The 19,941-nt window shown below is 39.3% G+C and overlaps 1 protein-coding gene and 2 long non-coding RNA genes across 3 annotated transcripts; all 3 read right to left on the bottom strand.

Annotated features, from left to right (window-relative positions):
• Positions 1 to 9,443: 9,443 nt before the first annotated feature.
• On the bottom strand, positions 9,444 to 11,061 carry LOC114142503 (uncharacterized). The gene is made up of 4 exons (XR_003595037.1): positions 10,748 to 11,061; positions 10,504 to 10,573; positions 10,249 to 10,411; positions 9,444 to 9,966 (listed from the first exon to the last, which is right to left on the bottom strand). It is a non-coding gene; the product is annotated as an uncharacterized LOC114142503 (long non-coding RNA).
• Positions 11,062 to 12,885: 1,824 nt separating this feature from the next.
• On the bottom strand, positions 12,886 to 16,577 carry LOC114142502 (serine-rich adhesin for platelets-like). Its single transcript, XM_028013814.1, has 2 exons — positions 16,268 to 16,577; positions 12,886 to 14,529 (listed from the first exon to the last, which is right to left on the bottom strand). Exons 1-2 carry the CDS (start codon positions 16,311 to 16,313, stop codon positions 13,040 to 13,042), a joined length of 1,536 nt encoding a protein of 511 aa, XP_027869615.1. The 5' UTR covers positions 16,314 to 16,577; the 3' UTR covers positions 12,886 to 13,039.
• A 2,335-nt stretch (positions 16,578 to 18,912) lies between these two features.
• Positions 18,913 to 19,871, bottom strand: LOC114142504 (uncharacterized). The gene is made up of 2 exons (XR_003595038.1): positions 19,718 to 19,871; positions 18,913 to 19,435 (listed from the first exon to the last, which is right to left on the bottom strand). It is a non-coding gene; the product is annotated as an uncharacterized LOC114142504 (long non-coding RNA).
• Between the last annotated feature and the right edge of the window lie 70 nt (positions 19,872 to 19,941).

The following is a 19,941-nucleotide window of genomic DNA, read 5'->3' as shown; positions in this document are numbered from 1 at the left end:
TCTTCTCCCTTCGTTTCCCGCAGACAGTCCTTCCCTAAATTAGTCGAGAGTGAGCATCAGTCGAAAGCCTTCGCTTATTTCTTTTTGATTGGAAGCCAGCTCCGCAAAAAACGTTTGGCAGCTGCCTCACTTCGTAAACTGAGGCGCAAACCCAATTTGGCAGCTGAGAATGTGAGAGTCTCAGAGCGAAAACGTTAGGTCTCGTTGTAAGCGGTATCTGAATGACAAGCGAAGGGAGGGTGGATGTCTGCTGATAGTGTGCCATTATATCTCCTCCACCCCCCCTGCACCCCCACCCTTACCTTGCTTCTCACATCTTAAGCCTCAGTGTGTGCCTGCCACACAACCTAAGGTTAGCGCCGCACTCAGCAGGCATCAGAGGGTGGGTGTGTAGGTGAGGCTCATGTGAGGCTGTTTGTGTGCTTTTCTGTATGTTATTGGTGTTGGCTGCTGATGGGGATGCTGCAAAGAAAGAGACACTGGGAGGTGTGGGAAAATGTACGTGTTGGGTGGGAGGGATAGTGTGTGTGTGTATGTGTGTATCATGGATTTGATACATTGTGAAAACCATTTTCATAACATATATTGCATTGTGGGGACCTAAGCCTGGTTCCCACGCGGCTAAATGTTTTGGCTTTGGAGTTAGGTTTAGGACTAAGGTGTGAATTGAGTTTTGGTTAGATTTAGGGTCAGGCATGTACTAGTAGTAGTTAGATTTAGGGTAAAGGTCAGGGTTAGGCTGTAGAAACGAATGGAAAGCCCCTGCAAAGACAGAGAAACAAATGTGTGTGTGTTTGAGTGTGTGTGGGGGGTTATCTGGTTGCCTCAGCAGCCTCTCACTGTGCATCTTAGCTTCATAAACAAAGAGATTGGAAGAAGGTAGCAAATGCCTGCAGGAGAGAAATCCAGTGAAATCAAAGCTCTTTTTCACCGGGATTTCTCTTTCTCTATGTCTAACACACACACACTCTGTCTCACACACAAAACGCAGACGCAAAACGGAATGAAAAGTGCACAAAGAAAGAGACACACAGTCACAATAGAGTACGCCTAGAAGCACAAAGAAAGTCAAGTTCACCCACACACTCCCATGAGGTCTTTTTCCATGAAACTCACCTGGATGGCAGGAGTTTAGTACAACTTGGCACATTGATCTTCAGGGCAGGAAGAATCATAGACGGAAAGAAAAGGGAAGCGAGACAGAGGCTAGGAGCAACAGAAAGAGACGGTTGACAGACTTGGGCGAGCCCTAGGCTCAGGGACAAAGCGGATATGAAAGGTTAAGCACGGGGAAGAACGAAAGAGGAGTGTAACAAAAGAACTGAACGGCGAGCGAGGTGAGAGGCTTAAAGATCAATGACCCAATGAAGAGAACGGGTCAGAGATGGAGGATGCAATATAAAAGAAGAGATAGAAAGAGGGAGCAAAGTAAGTGTGGCAAAGATGAGAGCAGAAATGATGAAAAGGCAAGCTGCAGGAAGGAAGAGACAGTGCAATATTCTCTGGACATGAAGAGACTACAGAGTCTGAGTTAAAGTGTTGGGAGACATGATGTTCTGGGTAACAAAGTCAGGCCTGCAAATGTAACTGGAGAGACATTTTTGTCCTACTGTGTTGTTAGCAAAATCGAGCAAATTTTTTTCTTCTTTGAGTAATGAAACCTAAAAAAAACTAATAATAAAAAAACAGTGATACACATCATAACTATAGGCTGTAATTAACAATATTATGGTCAAAACAAGACTTGAAAGAAAACCTACAGATGAGTATCACAACTTTTTATCTCTTTATGTTTTGTTTAGTTTTTTTTTTTTTTTACAAAAAACAAAACAATTAAACAAAAACAATGAATTAATGTAAATAATTAAAACATGGCTCAATTAACTGAATTGAGCCATGTTTTAATTTTACTAACTGAAACATGGCTCAATTAATTAACGTCAAGCTGGACACGGTTATAATACAGAGCAAATGCAAAACTATTTTTTTCAGTAATAATTAGTAAAAACGCAATTCTAACCGCAAAGAATAAACTAGACATAGAGATGATCCACAAGAGTAAAACAGAAAACAATAAACAGCAAAGGAAAGGCTGACCTAAATAAAAAAACAAAGATGAGGGAAAAAGAATAACTAATTTACACATATATGTAAGTTAGTTACATATATATACGCAGGTATTAAATATATATATTTAATTATATTTAATACCTGCTAAAAGGTTATTTTCGAAAGGTAATATTAATCTGACAAGCCTGATCAGGTATTTTTGCTGTCAAAAGTCATCACTGGAGATACTTTACTGTTCAGTTGGGTTTTGTTATGATGACTTGTTGAATACAGAGCAAAATTCCATGTTGTACAGAGCACATACTGTAACTACGGCGCCTCTACATGTTTAGACATGTCAAAAGATATGACTCTTTTTTTTTTTTTAAGAAATTACTTCTGCCTGATGCAGATGGATTTTAGGCATCTCTCTTTTTTGTCCCCTACTTCTCAATTTCTTCTGATGTTTTTAAAAGTCCATTGTTCATGTGTGGAGATGTGTCAAGGTTTCAGCTCTTAGCTCTCTGGGAGTCAAAAAGCTAAAAACCGAAACCATTTTTATTGCTTCTTCCATGTTGGTCCTACTCTGGAATGGAGCCTAGGCGAAAATTCAAGCTGGGAGACAATACACAGCTTATCCACATCATCCACTCACCACGCCCCCGCCACAGCCAATCAGGACTGGTGCGCCGTGCTGCTCCAGCCAATCGTCTTTCACGGATCCCTTCAATAGGACGAGCTACCTTGGGTCTACTTGCTCATCAGCCGCGCTTCGACCCACCTCCTCCCCATCTCCACCTTCATCCTGACGGACACCTTCCTGGCTCCCTCTGTGCTCCTTCATCTCTAGACTCTGCTCCACCACCAGTATTCGGACCCGGGGGGAAGACTACCCTGAGCTTCGCCCGATCCGATCACCTGCCCTTGGTGATCCTCAGCTCACTGGTCTTCTGCCGGGTTCGAGCGCCAAAGAACTTTGTACTAATAAATCTTCTAACTGCTATTTTTCTCTGTGTGAGTCTATCCAGATTGAAATGGACCAACATAAAAATACATTTACTCTAATTCCCTTAGGGGATGTTGTAATTGATGGCATCATAAATCCAACTCAGTATATCACAAGCATTATACAACATCAAAGCGACTTTATGATATAATAAACTATTTTAGATAAGGTTACTGTAGTGTGGATGAAAAGCTATGCAAAGAATGGATAACCAGGACAACCTTGAATGTTGTGATGTTTCAGGAGTTGGCAGACTTCAGATTTTCAAGTCTTTAATAATGCAGCACAGGGGACTCCCATTTCATCCATTAAGAAATTCAGAACAGATTGGGGACTAATGCAGGTGCCTATCCAGTCTGTCAGGATGAAAGCAAAAGTCTGAGCAGCAAAAAGCAAAACTCTCTTTTTTTCCCCAACCAATCCATCTATGTTCCAGCCCACACTGCCTGTCAGGAGAAATGGATCATCGCTGATTAAAGATCCTGGCTGAATTTTTTCCCTTGTCCAGGGGGCTGGAAGAAGACCTTGTTCACCTGGGTGGAGGTCACAGTAGACCACTAGTCCTTCAGCTCCTATGCTCCTCCTTTTGGAGGTGTTCCAGGTTCACCCCACTTGGAGGAGGCCATACCTCAGTGACCTAATCTTGGGCCAGTGAAAAACAGTTCAGATGAATAAATGTTGCTTTTTCATTTTACGCAACTTGCACTTGACAGCAAACATTAAGTTGACAAGCCGACTGTCCAAATCCATTTTTTTTATCTGCTTCCTTTACAGGATCAAAAATAGTAGATACAGTCTTGTTCTTGCTTCATTTTAGTAATACATGGAAGTGAATAGATTGTTTCCCTCTGTTCAGTATCTGAACTCAACCAGATATCAGTGATCCTTAGAAAATGAACACTCCCACAGTCACTATGCACTATGACACCATGGGTGAATTGAGTGTCTCTTTGGTAAGTTTCCAAAAAAAATTAAAAGAAAAATTTTTTGAATTCCCTGTTTTGCTGTCTGAACAAGTGAGTATATTGTACTGATTGTCTTGGATGGTGGAAAGCATATATCCAGTATAAAAGGCCAGTGGATAATCTTCCTATACTGAATTACTGGAGAATGAGGTGCAGCTCCTGCTCAGAGCTGCAGATTCCAATCTTCCGAGTTTCCGCTTCACAGAGCAGCCCTCCCACGCCACTCCTCCACTCAGCTCCTTCAGACTAGCCAGCAGCAATTAGCAAACATCTGGTGGAACTGTGCATCTGCTGAGCTCATTGTAGGAGCTACTTCTCAGCGAAACGCTGGTAAAAACGTTGCCAACAGGTTAATAGAGGAGTCATGTTGTGATGACTTCCTGAAGGCGGAGTTTCAGAAAAAGCAGGAGTTTTTAAAGATGGTGGCGCAATTCTATGGCGTTAAATTGCAAAGTAATTTTTTTTTAATGCATATTTGATACAGAATTTTTATAAGTGAAGGTAAGCCAGTTGCTTGATTGTGCTATGAAGTGACACTATGTGCCTGAAAAATATGTAATACTGGCCCTTTAAAAAAGAGTCTTACTACTGGGCCCCACCAAAATAAGCCATGAATCTTTTTGGCGCTGGGTCTGGATCTCTCCAGGTCTCCATGGTCAATACTTTCCTCTGTTTTCCTACTCGAGATCACATGTTGTGCCTTCTCAAACAACTAGCAAAGTTTTTAATGAATATATTAATTGGTTTTTATTTAATTTAAGAAACTTTATTAATAATATTTTTCATATATAGCCCAAACAAACTGAAATATTCAAGCTACTTACAGGTGAAGTGTGTATGCTGTTACTGTGGAGTTTTCTGCTGTGAAACTGATTCTTCTAACATTCATCTACTGCCAGGGTTTCAAACCTGGCATCTGTTCCCCTTGAATTTGGGTGCCAGATATCACAGATGGTATGCAAAGCTTTGACTGCACTGAGGTTATGAAGTTGTCAAAATACATTTGCATACACATTTACAGGATTATCAGACATTTTTTAGAGATGAAATAAATGAACCACTGCAGTTGGATGAAAAACGTTTTCACATCAAAATAGCCCAGGACATTTTATAACATGTCATCAACAGTGTACGCCCCCCAAAACTAAAAAATGATAAAGAAGCCTGACACAGAACACAACAACCAACCTTGGGTCTTGGGCTCAATTTTGGTTGATCGGAAGAGTCCATCATCTCCTGGACGTTCTGAATAAAGCCCAATCTGCATCCAAAAGCAGGAAACCTGGAATCCTCTTTAATGCAAATTGCAGCAACAGTTGGTGAAAAACTCTCCACATAAACCTTTTAATATACCAGGTTTTTGTGGGAACAATAAAGGTGACCGTAATCAAAGATTTTTAAAAAGTTTTTCTGCTTTTAATTAGATATAAGTGACTGGTAATGAGTCACTTAACAAGGGGATTCTATAGAGCAGGGGTGTCAAACTCCAGTCCTCAAGGGCCAGTGTCCTGCAACTTTTAGATGTGCCTCTGCTGCACCACACCTGAATAGAATAATTAGATCATTAAGGTTCTGGAGAACTGATCTACACAAAGAGGAGTTAATTAAGACATTTCATTCCAGTGTTTTGTAGCTGTGGCACATCAAAAAACTGCAGGACAGTGGCCCTAGAGGACTGGAGTTTGACACCTGTGCTATAGAGGATTGTCTTTAAATCATGTCTGGTAATTTAAACATTTTTATTGGCAAATGTAGGCAGACAGTTCAAACAGTTTAATACGGTTTATGTATTAAAAACATGAACTGTTTTCAAGTGGTTTCATTGTTGCATAATCCATTGTCCATATCTACTTACCTTTTACTAACTGACTGAGTCAAATCAAATATCCAGTCAGTTCTATGCTGATCACTTTTGAAAAGGCAATTTTTTTGACAAAATCACAATATCAACAAAATGTTGACTTTCATTCTTAACTGCTGACTAAAATAAGTTTTGTTTTTGTGCTACTGAACTTACTGAAGCTAAACAGTAAAATAATAATAGAGAGAAAATACAAATAAACTCAGTCCAGAATAACTTTTTTGCAGTTAGTTAAAGCAGAAATTTGACAATTTCTTTGTCTTGTGAGTAATATTTATTACAAGTGCTCTTTCCCCAATGTGATGACATGGAGTCAAGACTGTGAGCCCTTTTAAATTAATGGGCATGGTGCCAGTTTGTTAGGTTCCCAAACTCTCAGACATTTGTTCTGTATTCATATTTCAAAACAACAAAGTTTCACCTTATGAATTGAACTGGAAGCTGAGCCTTGCTGTTCTTACTTTTGTATAGCTTGGCCATTGTGTACTGCAGCGTTTGGCTACATTTTCAGCTGTTTTGTGCCAAGTTATTTTCTTTTCACTTTTACAAACATAATTCTCTATTTTGGACACTGAAATTAATTAAAACTATTGTGACAACCTAGTAAATAAAGTAAAAGTCGAAAAAATGTTGCTCTATGTATTTTAGGTTTTGAAACCTGGACATGCTCTTTCTGAGGTAATGTAATCATATATTTTTTCAGATAATTAACCCCGAAATTATTTAAATACTTGTCAGATTTTGAATTTTTATCAAATCTCAGCTAACTAGTAGATATTAGATTCTAAAGAGTAGGATAACAGCAAAAACATCCTCAAAGACCTGAAGCTTATCACCAAAGATAAATGATCAAAAACACTCAAAGATGTTTGATTGCTGAAATGGCAATAAAGATTTCTTTGACTATTGATTATTAAGAAAAAATACTTTTTTTCAGAACCTATCACAGTTTTACATTGTTTTACTGCCTTTAGAGCAATACTTATCTTATTCCCTGTCAGACTTAACATTTCTTAGTTGAATGAAATTATTTTTGAGCTTAACAGCACAACGAATGAGAGCAAGACAAGTGTCTAATTATCTTGATTTAATTTTCCTAATTAATTGTACTGGATCCAATCGGGTTGAGTGACTCACACATGTAGCAGAAATCTATTTCAATCTGAATTTAAAGAGTTTAACATTCACAGACCACTCTACTCTTCATGGCAGTCTTGTTCACACAACAGTTTTTTTGTTGTGATTTTTGTTTTACATACATTGTGGAAAAAATGTTTCTGCTTTGTGTTATCAAACAGACTCAACCCATTACAGATGCAGCTCTGCTTGATGAAATCGTATTGCAATTAGAAATGATTTATTAAAAATGAAAAGGCACAGCACTGCTGCCAGACAGTGTATTAACAAAGCAATGATGCATACAGTTAACAGGGTTGTTGTTTTTTTTATGATAATCTGGTTCTTGATTAGTCACTGTTTTGTTGTTATTTTGCGTCCTAATCAGTCTTTGCATGTATCTCTGATTTACTGCATGAATGTTACTATTGGCAGCTTGTTGCTTCAAATATCGAATTGACGGAAAAAAAACAGTTTCTTGTCATAAAAGATATTTTGGGTCAGTTTTTTTTTCATTATGATAGATTATTACAGCAATGACTTTGCTGCTGTCTGTTTAAAAAAAAATCAAGCAGTCTAAAAACCTGGAATGTACAGAAACTTTTGATTTGACTAACTCAGCACTGAAAACGTCGTTTCCAGCAACTTCTGATCGAAGAATTTTATCTGAGGATTAGATTTGACATTTAAATATAAAAATAAATAAATTGCATATTAAGTAAGTTTTGCTATTAAGCAATTGCTGCTATTAAGTAACAGTTACTTAATAGCAATTAAGCAATAATAGCAATTGTTGGACTTTCTGCAACATGGCCAACTTTTAAGAAGTAGTCCATAAATATCAATAAATTCCTTCGTTAGACGCCTCATTTTAACTTGGTGTTGCATTCCAAGGCCAGTTTTGATGTGTTTGAGATAATTGTCTCAAACACAATTATCTCAAGTTGGTTCAAGGTGAGACTTGAAGAATTTAGAGGTAGTCTTTAGTCTTTATTATTCAGTTTTAACTATGTCAGTTTCGGTCCTTCAAATTGGAAAACTTCTCTCTGCCGTGAAGCAGAGAATATGCCCGATCTAAAATCGGGCATATTTAACATTGTCTTAGCTTGATTTTAGCGGCCTGTAGGGTTTTCACTGACTGGGAGCGAGAACGCAGGCAGTTAAATGTGACAGGTAGCCAATCAGAAAGCGCGGTGACGTAAGAACGGAGGGGAATCAAAAACAGTTGACATGGCAACTGAGAGTCCGGTGGACATCGGAGGTGATATGTGGAAATGTTTATTACTATATGTAAAGGTCATTTTTATATATTTTTATTATATGTGGAAAAGTTTATTCAGTTAAAAATGTTAACTACAAAAAAACATAACTCACCTCCAAGTTATAGTGCAGCAAATAGAGCGGCTGCTCCTGCCATCTTTTATCAAACGCCTTTTCTTTTTGTTATGTCTTTTATCCTTAAAATGAGGTCACAAACTAACACTGCTGCTTCTACATCGTCATCCGTGTTTGATTATTCTAAATTCATGTATGATATGTTGGGAGTTTTACTGGATTTTCTCCTGGAATCGGTTTGTGTGGTGGTGTGTTGCTCCTGCCGTGTGGCTGGACACACGAACCGATCGAACCTGTTGGACTTTTATCGGCTCTGTGGTCACAGAAGTTTGGAAAATCGTCCGACAATCCTTAAATCGTGCCGTGTGAACCAGACCTAAAACTCACAAGCTCTACTCCTCTCATCTCGTCTTGACCACTGCCCTAACGCTCTCTGACTCTGGTCGAGAGAGGAGATGACCTGAGGTCATGCCGTACCAGGCATATAGATGGATGTGAATCTGTCTATACAGACACAGAGAGAGATGTTTGTATCTTTCTCTTGGTGTATAAATATCTGTTTCAACTGTATCTTTTTTTTTTTTTTTAAGGTGGCCATGTTCCATGTTTTGTGACTTCTGTGGTCAACATCCAGGACAGTTCAAGTGTTCTGTTTTTCATGTGGGTAAAATGTTCAGTTCTTGGCACAAGGTGAAGAGCAAATTAAAGAAAGTATCAATTTTATGGAAACCAATGATGCCATTCTAGACTGTTTGTCTTTCCTGCTGAAATTTTCCTTCATTTGTTATAATTTTGCTTTGTTGTTAGTCCCAGTTCTGGATGATCTGAAGCAAAGACACGTCTTTAGTGGCAGTTATGAGCAGATGTGTCTAGTGCGGTTTGTGTTCATGGGTTTGCTGCAATGTGACATTGATGAAAGGAAAGATGGACTACAAATACCATCAGACCTGTTCAACAGTCTCACTGGTAAACCGGATGTCATGTACCACCTACCTAACAAGGTTGTTTTTGTTGTTTTTCTTATTTATTTCATTAACATCTGGTTAATTTGTTGCCTGTTTGGCAGCTTTCAAAAATAATTTGTCAAAATAAAACAAAAATCAGCCATGTGTTAATAGTATGTCACTTTTTATTGCAACAATTTTTGATGACATAAAAATGTTCATTTCTAATATTTACATGTAAATACAATGAAGCATTACAACAGTTTTCAACAATAGTCATAACAGTTGGTAGTGACAGTTGAACAGAGCAGGTTTCACAAGTTAACATCTGCCTTCACAGGCCAACATCCACATTTATGTTTTGTGATTCTGTATTTGAACTTAATAAAGTCCAAAGAGTTTTTATCCCAAAGTCCATGTTTTTTGGAATTGATCATTTGTTTTGGGCTTTGGTATCTTGACAGTGTTTGAACAGGAAAGCGAGGTTTGGTCTGTCTCAAGGAGAATCCTAGCAGTCTGGTTTCTTCTTGTCGTCTGGTGCTGTCCTTTTCGCTGAGCTGAACTTCACAGATTTCCTCTAACATTTCTGATGTCAGCTTTTCCACCCTTGTGCACATAAAGGGCCTGAACACAGAAGAATGAAGCTCCGAAGCATAAATGACATCCAGGGTTGAAAGGCCATCCTTGAATCTAGAAAACATTCAGAATAACCATCACTTTAATGATACTAAAAAGAGCATGATATTAAATTGATGTTTTACAGTCACACATAAACATTAATATCTCTAATCTTGTTTCTTGTTTAGCACAGGTAATATTGCAAATCCACTAACTGGAGATTCACTAACTGGATAATTATTTGTCTGCTGGCTACTGTCGATTCTTACCCTACATTCGCTTGTTTTAACTGCAACAAAACAGTAACTAAATTAACATAGTTGGCAAATGTTAGTTTGTTATTGAAGGACCTACTTCACATGATCTCTGTCTCTTTATGCTGTGTCCCGTCCTCAGCTGTCCCCCTGATGCATCAGGAAACATCTTCTCTGGATTTCCAGCAGGATTTTCTGCGTCTCCTCAGTCCTCTGTGTCTTCTCTCTCCTCATTGGTCCAGTCTTGTCTTGTCTCGCTGATGCTGGAGAATCAACACATAATCAGACACACATTCAGTCTAAATAACAGATGACTGAAGGAGACTTTCTGATCAAGTCATCATCATGTCCTCACCTTTTCCACAATCTCTTCCAACCAGTAGAACAGCAGGTGGAGCAGGTCTTCTGCTTTAATTGTTGGTCAACTCAAGTCGTGTGACATGAGTTGACGGAGAAATGAAAAAAAAAGAAAAGACAAAAGAGTTAAAAAGGAAAATAATCACAGACAGCAAACAGAACCAGTTTCTAACTTTCAGCTCAACTCTGTGCAGCTCCATCTGAAATGTTTCGTTATGTTTTGTAGATAGAAATGTTCTTACTTTTTTTGACCAACTGGGTTCTCTTATCTTCCTCCACCTGACTGGTGGTGTTGAAGGTGGAGGATTCCAGGCTCAGGAGATCCAACCTGGGATGATCAGAACATCAGAGATCTGAGCAGTCTGGACCTGGGATCAGAAACTAGTGTCAGTATTTTTTAAAGTCTATTCTCTTTTTGGGATCTTTCTGTGTTGTAACACATGAATAAGGCCACATGAACTATTTGTTTTATGAGATTAATAGTTTATCTTTACTCCACATCCTCTCTATTTCCTTCCCTCCGATCCTGTTCTCTACTTTCCCTCTGGATAAAAGCTCTTAATTAAATCTCTCAATCATAAATTCTGTCTTCCAAATTTTTATTGACTTGCTGCTTTAATTTGGTCTCTAATACAAAATATTATCAGGCAAACTTTCCTCACTTAATGTAAATTTAACTCTATATGGAGGAACACTTTCTACTAATAGTGAATTTCTTTCTATATTTATTTATTAAAGCTGATGGTCACCAATGCCAGCAGGAGGCCAGCAATATTATGTGTTGTTGAATGCAAAAACTTACAAGCAGGAACCACATGGACAACGATGAAAGAATCCAGCGATGAGCAGCTAAAACCTGAAAGAGTAGAACTGGGAGAGTGGATTAGTGGAGGAACAGGTGAGAACAATTAACTATATTAGAGAGCACCGTGTGGGGAAGCACCGCTACTACACCCTGAAACATGGGAGAGTAGAGAGGAAAACAGAGACAGAAGCACAGAGAGAATCTTGGAAGAAGCAGTCTCACTGCCAGCTGCTCTGTCTGGGACTGATACTTACTTTTGCCTTAACCTGAAAGGTGACTGCAGCTCCTGGTGGTCCTCAGAATATGTCTATGGTGGTCCAAGTCACTGGACCAAGCCTTAACCAAATATTTATCTCTGTCTTTTTCTTTTATCCTTAAAGATTTTAATTTGTACTCCGCGTGTTGTTTTAATTCCTCTACATTTTAAGTTGTCCACCATGACATCATATTAGTCCTAAAAGATTAAAATTCCTCACTACTTGAAAGATTTCATTTGTCCACAGAAGCGTTGTCTTCGTCCTTAGAGAGATGAATTTGTCCCGCAAAGCGTTGTCTCTTCTCGGTCCTAAGAGATTTTAGGTTTGACACCCAGCAGCATTACCAACCTTTAAAACCATTATCACCCGAGTTTAAATGTTTTGCTCAACGACATTTTAACATGTGGACTTGAAGGTTTAGGAATCCAGCCGCCAAATGATTGATCCGTGGATCAACGGTTCATATCCGGGATCCAAAGGTCCTGCCTATTTCTCTCTTCCTCTTGACATCTTTGAACATTTGAATTAACGTCCGTTTTTACTGTCGCTGCCGTTGTTATTTCATACGTAAATTCGCGTCATTTCGTGTGGATTTTATAATGTCCAGACCAGAATGGTTATAACTTTAAAACTGCTGTTTCGATCCGTTTATACCGATTATAACCAATTACATTGTGTCTCCATTTGTGTTTTTTCATGTCTTAAAAATTAGAAGTGTCAGAAACGTTATTTAAATTTTAAAGAGTTTAATTTGCAGCAGTGATGTCTCAATTGTATTGATTCTAGTGTCCCGAGCCGCGTTGTCTTAATCGTTTTGAGGTTTGATTTTTACCCAGTAAGATTGTTTTAGATTTAGTATTAATCATTGTCTCATTCCTTTTAGCATTTATCTTTTACGCACCAGCCATGTCCGACTCCTTTTAGTGTTTTTTGTTCAGCAATATGGTCTTGTTTGTCGTAAATTTAAATTAGCCTCCTCCAGCATTTAGTCATTAATTTTATTAACAGCAAAAAAGTCAGCATTGCCTGTCCTGCTAGAATCCTTAACATCTAAAATAAAAAAATCTAGCAGCGGGATAAAGAAAAGCCCCGGCGCAAGTCGCTACCTAAGGCATCCTCGGTCCTGCTAGTATCCTTAACATCTAAAATCTAGCAGCGGGATAAAGAAAAGCCCCGGCGCAAGTCGCTACCTAAGGCATCCTCGGTCCTGCTAGTATCCTTAACATCTAAAATCTAGCAGCGGGATAAAGAAAAGCCCCGGCGCATGTCGCTACCTAAGGCATCCTCGGTCCTGCTAGTATCCTTAACATCTAAAATCTAGCAGCGGGATAAAGAAAAGCCCCGGCGCAAGTCGCTACCTAAGGCATCCTCGGTCCTGCTAGAAAGCCATTGGCTTTAACAAAAACAACAGAGAAATGATGATATACCAATGGGACTTCTCAGGTAGGTCTTCAGTTTTTCAAGATCCCAATCTAATCAGAGTCACTTGACAAGTCGTAGTGAGGTCTAAACCACGCTTGTCTGAAACTCTCTCTTACTCTAATTCCGTCTGGTCCAATCCCAGCTGTTGATGGTATTGGTTCCTCTTCTGTGTCCTCTTCAGACTCCACCCAGATACAGTCTTCAGGGGATGACAAACTTGAATCATTGCCATGTGCTGATGGTGAGAGACCAAGAACAGGGAAAGACAGAATGGGATCCTCAAATGCCAATGTAGGTGAAGGACTGAAGACACAGGCTGGCAAAATTAGATCCTCAAAAATTGGTTCCAATGGTGAGGGACTAAAGACAGTGGACACAGTGGGTGACAGAAAAGGATCCTCGGGCAAAATGTACTGTGAGGGACCGATGACAGGGGATGACAGAATGGGAAACTCTTCAGCAACACTGTGCCTAGTCTTCTTGCCAGGGGGCTCCTCTTCAGCATCACTGCCCTTTGTCCTCTTTCTGCAGGTGACAGATGTCACATGACCCGGTTCCTCTTCCAAACCTAGCCTTTGTGGAGGACTGATGGCAGGGAATAACAGAAGGTGTTCTTCATAAGGAATTGGTGAAGAACTGAAGACAGAGGGTGGCAAAATTGGATCCTCCAAAATTAGATCCAATGGTGAGGGACATAAGACAGTGGAGGACAGAAAAGGCTCCTCATGCATTATGTACTGTGAGGGGCTGATCTCAGGGGATGACCAATCAAGATCCTCATGTGCCAATATACATAAGGGACTGAGGAAAGGATGTGACCAAACGGAATCCTCATGCACCATGTATTGTGAGGGACTGGTGACAGGGGATGACAAAACGGGATCCTCTTCACCAACACTGTGCCTAGTCTTCTTGGTGGGGGACTCCTCTTCAGCATCACTGGCTTTTGTTCTCTTTCTGTTCATGCCAGTCATCACATGACCCGCGTCCTCTTCCAAACCTACCTGGTAAGGTTGAGAGGTCCCAATTTGTCTGGAGTCCTGTAGACGCAAAATGGGCTCTTGAGGCTGCTGAGCCATCCCGATGTCCCATGTGTATTTAAATTTTGGAGGGAGAACCTCCAGCAGCTCTAACACAGCGTAAGAACGGTCCACTGTCGGACTGGAGCTGGTAGTACAGTCATTACCAACCTCGTCTTCACTGGAGCTGCTAGTACAACTATAACTAGAGCTGCTGCTACTAGTACTGCTGCCACTAGAGCTGCTAGTACGGCTGCCACTGGACCTGCTAGTACTGCTGCCACTGGACCTGCTAGTACGGCTGCCACTGGACCTGCTAGTACCGCTGCCACTGGAGCTGCTAGTACCGCTGCCACTGGAGCTGCTAGTACCGCTGCCACTGGACCTGCTAGTGCTGGAGCTACTAGTACTGGAGCTGCTAGTACTTTTATTACCAACCTTGTCTTCACTGGAGCTGGTAGTACTACTCACCGTGATTGGAGGTGAAGTCCTGTGTGACTCCTCTCCCTTGTCTTCAGAAACTGATGGGGAGTGAAATGTGAAATAGAATAAATAAACTAATCTTTAGTAACAACAAAACAGCAACAAAAAAAATAAACAACAACATATTTTCAAAACAACTGCAAACAGCATTACTGTCATTTTCCAAAATTTCAAATAACTAACATTTAAATCACAAAAATCCAATTAACTCACAAATATGTTTCATCCCAAAAATGCAAATTATACCTTCCTAAGCTATGTTTTTCAAAGAGTCACAATTTCCTAAATTGAACACCAAAGTCATCAAAATTTATTTTAATTTAAATGTTTCTTCTTCTTTTCAGATCAGTTCACCAATGTAGGAAAACTAAACACGCATATTGAAGTCTATCATTAGAAAAAAAATGTGTTTATATATTTTAAGTAATAAGCTTATTTATTGTATTCAGATCAGTGCATTCATGGAAAACAAACATGTTTGTCAGGGTGTATAAAAAAATTAGGTAAAGAACAATCTAGTTTTGCTTTTCTGTTTTAATCATTTTAAAAATGATTAAAAGTAATCTGATTAATCTTATTTTGTCTTCAAACAAAATAAGATCATCACCGTACGCATTCGTGACATTTCTAGAATTACAGCTAAATAATTTAGGGATACTATAGAAGGTACATGTTTCAAAAGTGTTTCTTTAATTATTTTATGGAAGTCATTTTACCAATGTATCCTTGGAGACTAAATACATTTGTATGGGCATTTTTCAAAAAATGGACAAAGAACCAACCAGTCATCCAAGAACTGGACACCAAAGTCATCGAAGCTGATTTTCACAAAGAAATCATTATTTTGTTTGTGAAAACCAGCTTTCACTGATGATCTCTATGACTAAACATGATTCATTGCCTAATGCGCACACACACACACACACACACACACACACACACACACACACACACACACACACACACACACACACAAAACGGAGTGGTAGGAGTTTGCACTGCAATGGCCCATCTCTGTCCTTGAGTCCTTGGTCAAGACACTTCTCCCACCTTTCCTGCTGGGTCTGGTCAGACGGGCCAATGGCCTGATATAACGGCTGTGGCTACAATCCATTAGCGTATCACCATGAACGTGTGCATGAATGCATATTACTGATATTATGTAAAGCGTCTTCCAGTGTCCTAATAAACCGGTTATTTCCATGGAAACCAAATATGTTTATGAGGGCATTTTTCAAAAAATAACATAGTAACGACCAAGAACCATCTATTTTTCCAAGAATTGGACATTTAACTGTTTTTTCAAACCAGCATAACATTTTATTCAAACACTAGTGTGTTAACATCACAGACATTTATCCACAAATTTCAGTAATCTAACAAAGAAATTTAAAAAAATAAAATTAAATATTTAATATATTTCATTTAGCGTATCCATGGAAACTGATTGTTTATCACGCATTTTTCAAAAAATAACGGTCAAATTATAAGCTTAACATTAATTGAACTAATTTGACCATAATTAACTAAAAACATATATTTCCTAAATCACTACATCACAGTTGAACATTCCTGACATTTACAGCGAATTTCAGTCAAGAAAAAGGCTCATTAGATAAGAAGGATTTATGCTAGCAAAGTAATTATATTGTTTCTATATAGCAGTCGGAATTTCTTTAAAAACACACACAAACACAAAATAAACTAAACAACTCACTAATATCTTAGTAATAACTTGCTTTCGTTTATTAAAAATAGTAGAAGAACGACATTAACCTTCCGGGTGGTCACCCTGCTGGTGCTTGTCCTGACCAGGATCCATCTTTCGTAGGTTTTTCAACCGCAGGCTTCGTCAGCAAGTGCGTTTTCAGCAAAGTGCTTCTTCAGCGAGTTTTGCTAAGCAGACTTTCTCAACAAGTTCAAACCTTCCGGGGCTGTTAAGGCTCTTTCAGGCGTCTCCTTCAAAAGTCCAGTCGCAAAGGGGAAGAATTCCGACGGTCACGGCGATTTATAGGGTTGCTAACGCTAACGTCGTTTCCATGACTATCAGTGACGAACGCACGCGCTGCTGCGTGAGAGATATAATACAAGTATCGAGGTGTCTATGCTGCCACCTACTGGCCAACCAGTTTGAGTCCACAATGAAATCTTTAAAACAAACATTACTGGTGCGATATTATCATGGGCGTAGGTTTGGGTATGGACGGTCGTGACATGTCACAACCAATATTCAAGGGATATAAAATAGTTCCGACCAATGTTTGCCATATTGATAAAAAAAAAAACATATGTATTTTTTAACAAAAACAAAATAAATAAACGAAAATCTACATTGATTAGTTTAATATTTTAATATACTACGCAGTCGTAGCATTCATTTTAAAATTTGCTGTTCTGAACTATGACGACCCATGCCGCTATTGGCTCAAAAAACGTGGATCTACGTTATTTGATTAGCTGCAACAGGCGGCGGCCAGCTGGCCACACGTGGAACGGAAGCTTGGTCCATGGTGCTGAAAGTGAACGCGTCTCCTTCTGAGATTGACATTTATTATGAGTCTCCGAGACCATGTCGCCACCAAAAAAGAAAAGGACGACAGACATTAGAAGTTATTTCGCTACCTCGGCTGTAAGTACAGTGAGTGGACCCATAAGTTCGATATCTATCACGCAACGCATTTGTTGTAAAGTCCGGTGTTTAGTAAGGTCAGCACTGAATGTGAGGTAGAATAGGTCTGTTAATTATGTAATATTTTTTCACATAGGATGCTCAGACAGCAGAGCAAGGGGCAGAGCAGAACGATGGAGGGGTGGCTGGAGCTTCAGGGGGTTATTAAGCCAATGTGGTTCTCCCCCCGCCCTCCCCACTGGTCAAGAATGGTCGGTGCGGGGGTTGGGGGTTGGTCAGTAAGTTGTAAGGTCCCACCAAAACTTAGACCAAACCTACGCCCTTGTATATAATAGTTCTGCTTTCATTCTTAACTATGTCAGTTTCGGTCCTTCAAATTGGAAAACTTCTCTCTGCCGTGAAGCAGAGAATATGCCCGATCTAAAATCGGGCATATTTAACATTGTCTTAGCTTGATTTTAGCGGCCTGTAGGGTTTTCACTGACTGGGAGCGAGAACGCAGGCAGTTAAATGTGACAGGTAGCCAATCAGAAAGCGCGGTGACGTAAGAACGGAGGGGAATCAAAAACAGTTGACATGGCAACTGAGAGTCCGGTGGACATCGGAGGTGATATGTGGAAATGTTTATTACTATATGTAAAGGTCATTTTTATATATTTTTATTATATGTGGAAAAGTTTATTCAGTTAAAAATGTTAACTACAAAAAAACATAACTCACCTCCAAGTTATAGTGCAGCAAATAGAGCGGCTGCTCCTGCCATCTTTTATCAACCGCCTTTTCTTTTTGTTATGTCTTTTATCCTTAAAATGAGGTCACAAACTAACACTGCTGCTTCTACATCGTCATCCGTGTTTGATTATTCTAAATTCATGTATGATATGTTGGGAGTTTTACTGGATTTTCTCCTGGAATCGGTTTGTGTGGTGGTGTGTTGCTCCTGCCGTGTGGCTGGACACACGAACCGATCGAACCTGTTGGACTTTTATCGGCTCTGTGGTCACAGAAGTTTGGAAAATCGTCCGACAATCCTTAAATCGTGCCGTGTGAACCAGACCTAAAACTCACAAGCTCTACTCCTCTCATCTCGTCTTGACCACTGCCCTAACGCTCTCTGACTCTGGTCGAGAGAGGAGATGACCTGAGGTCATGCCGTACCAGGCATATAGATGGATGTGAATCTGTCTATACAGACACAGAGAGAGATGTTTGTATCTTTCTCTTGGTGTATAAATATCTGTTTCAACTGTATCTTTTTTTTTTTTTTTAAGGTGGCCATGTTCCATGTTTTGTGACTTCTGTGGTCAACATCCAGGACAGTTCAAGTGTTCTGTTTTTCATGTGGGTAAAATGTTCAGTTCTTGGCACAAGGTGAAGAGCAAATTAAAGAAAGTATCAATTTTATGGAAACCAATGATGCCATTCTAGACTGTTTGTCTTTCCTGCTGAAATTTTCCTTCATTTGTTATAATTTTGCTTTGTTGTTAGTCCCAGTTCTGGATGATCTGAAGCAAAGACACGTCTTTAGTGGCAGTTATGAGCAGATGTGTCTAGTGCGGTTTGTGTTCATGGGTTTGCTGCAATGTGACATTGATGAAAGGAAAGATGGACTACAAATACCATCAGACCTGTTCAACAGTCTCACTGGTAAACCGGATGTCATGTACCACCTACCTAACAAGGTTGTTTTTGTTGTTTTTCTTATTTATTTCATTAACATCTGGTTAATTTGTTGCCTGTTTGGCAGCTTTCAAAAATAATTTGTCAAAATAAAACAAAAATCAGCCATGTGTTAATAGTATGTCACTTTTTATTGCAACAATTTTTGATGACATAAAAATGTTCATTTCTAATATTTACATGTAAATACAATGAAGCATTACAACAGTTTTCAACAATAGTCATAACAGTTGGTAGTGACAGTTGAACAGAGCAGGTTTCACAAGTTAACATCTGCCTTCACAGGCCAACATCCACATTTATGTTTTGTGATTCTGTATTTGAACTTAATAAAGTCCAAAGAGTTTTTATCCCAAAGTCCATGTTTTTTGGAATTGATCATTTGTTTTGGGCTTTGGTATCTTGACAGTGTTTGAACAGGAAAGCGAGGTTTGGTCTGTCTCAAGGAGAATCCTAGCAGTCTGGTTTCTTCTTGTCGTCTGGTGCTGTCCTTTTCGCTGAGCTGAACTTCACAGATTTCCTCTAACATTTCTGATGTCAGCTTTTCCACCCTTGTGCACATAAAGGGCCTGAACACAGAAGAATGAAGCTCCGAAGCATAAATGACATCCAGGGTTGAAAGGCCATCCTTGAATCTAGAAAACATTCAGAATAACCATCACTTTAATGATACTAAAAAGAGCATGATATTAAATTGATGTTTTACAGTCACACATAAACATTAATATCTCTAATCTTGTTTCTTGTTTAGCACAGGTAATATTGCAAATCCACTAACTGGAGATTCACTAACTGGATAATTATTTGTCTGCTGGCTACTGTCGATTCTTACCCTACATTCGCTTGTTTTAACTGCAACAAAACAGTAACTAAATTAACATAGTTGGCAAATGTTAGTTTGTTATTGAAGGACCTACTTCACATGATCTCTGTCTCTTTATGCTGTGTCCCGTCCTCAGTTGTCCCCCTGATGCATCAGGAAACATCTTCTCTGGATTTCCAGCAGGATTTCCAGCGTCTCCTCAGTCCTCTGTGTCTTCTCTCTCCTCATTGGTCCAGTCTTGTCTTGTCTCGCTGATCCTGGAGAATCAACACATAATCAGACACACATTCAGTCTAAATAACAGATGACTGAAGGAGA

Source organism: Xiphophorus couchianus, chromosome 4 (assembly GCF_001444195.1).
Source record: "Xiphophorus couchianus chromosome 4, X_couchianus-1.0, whole genome shotgun sequence".
Classification (NCBI taxonomy): domain Eukaryota; kingdom Metazoa; phylum Chordata; class Actinopteri; order Cyprinodontiformes; family Poeciliidae; genus Xiphophorus; species Xiphophorus couchianus.
This window is presented reverse-complemented; position numbering and strand designations above follow the sequence as displayed.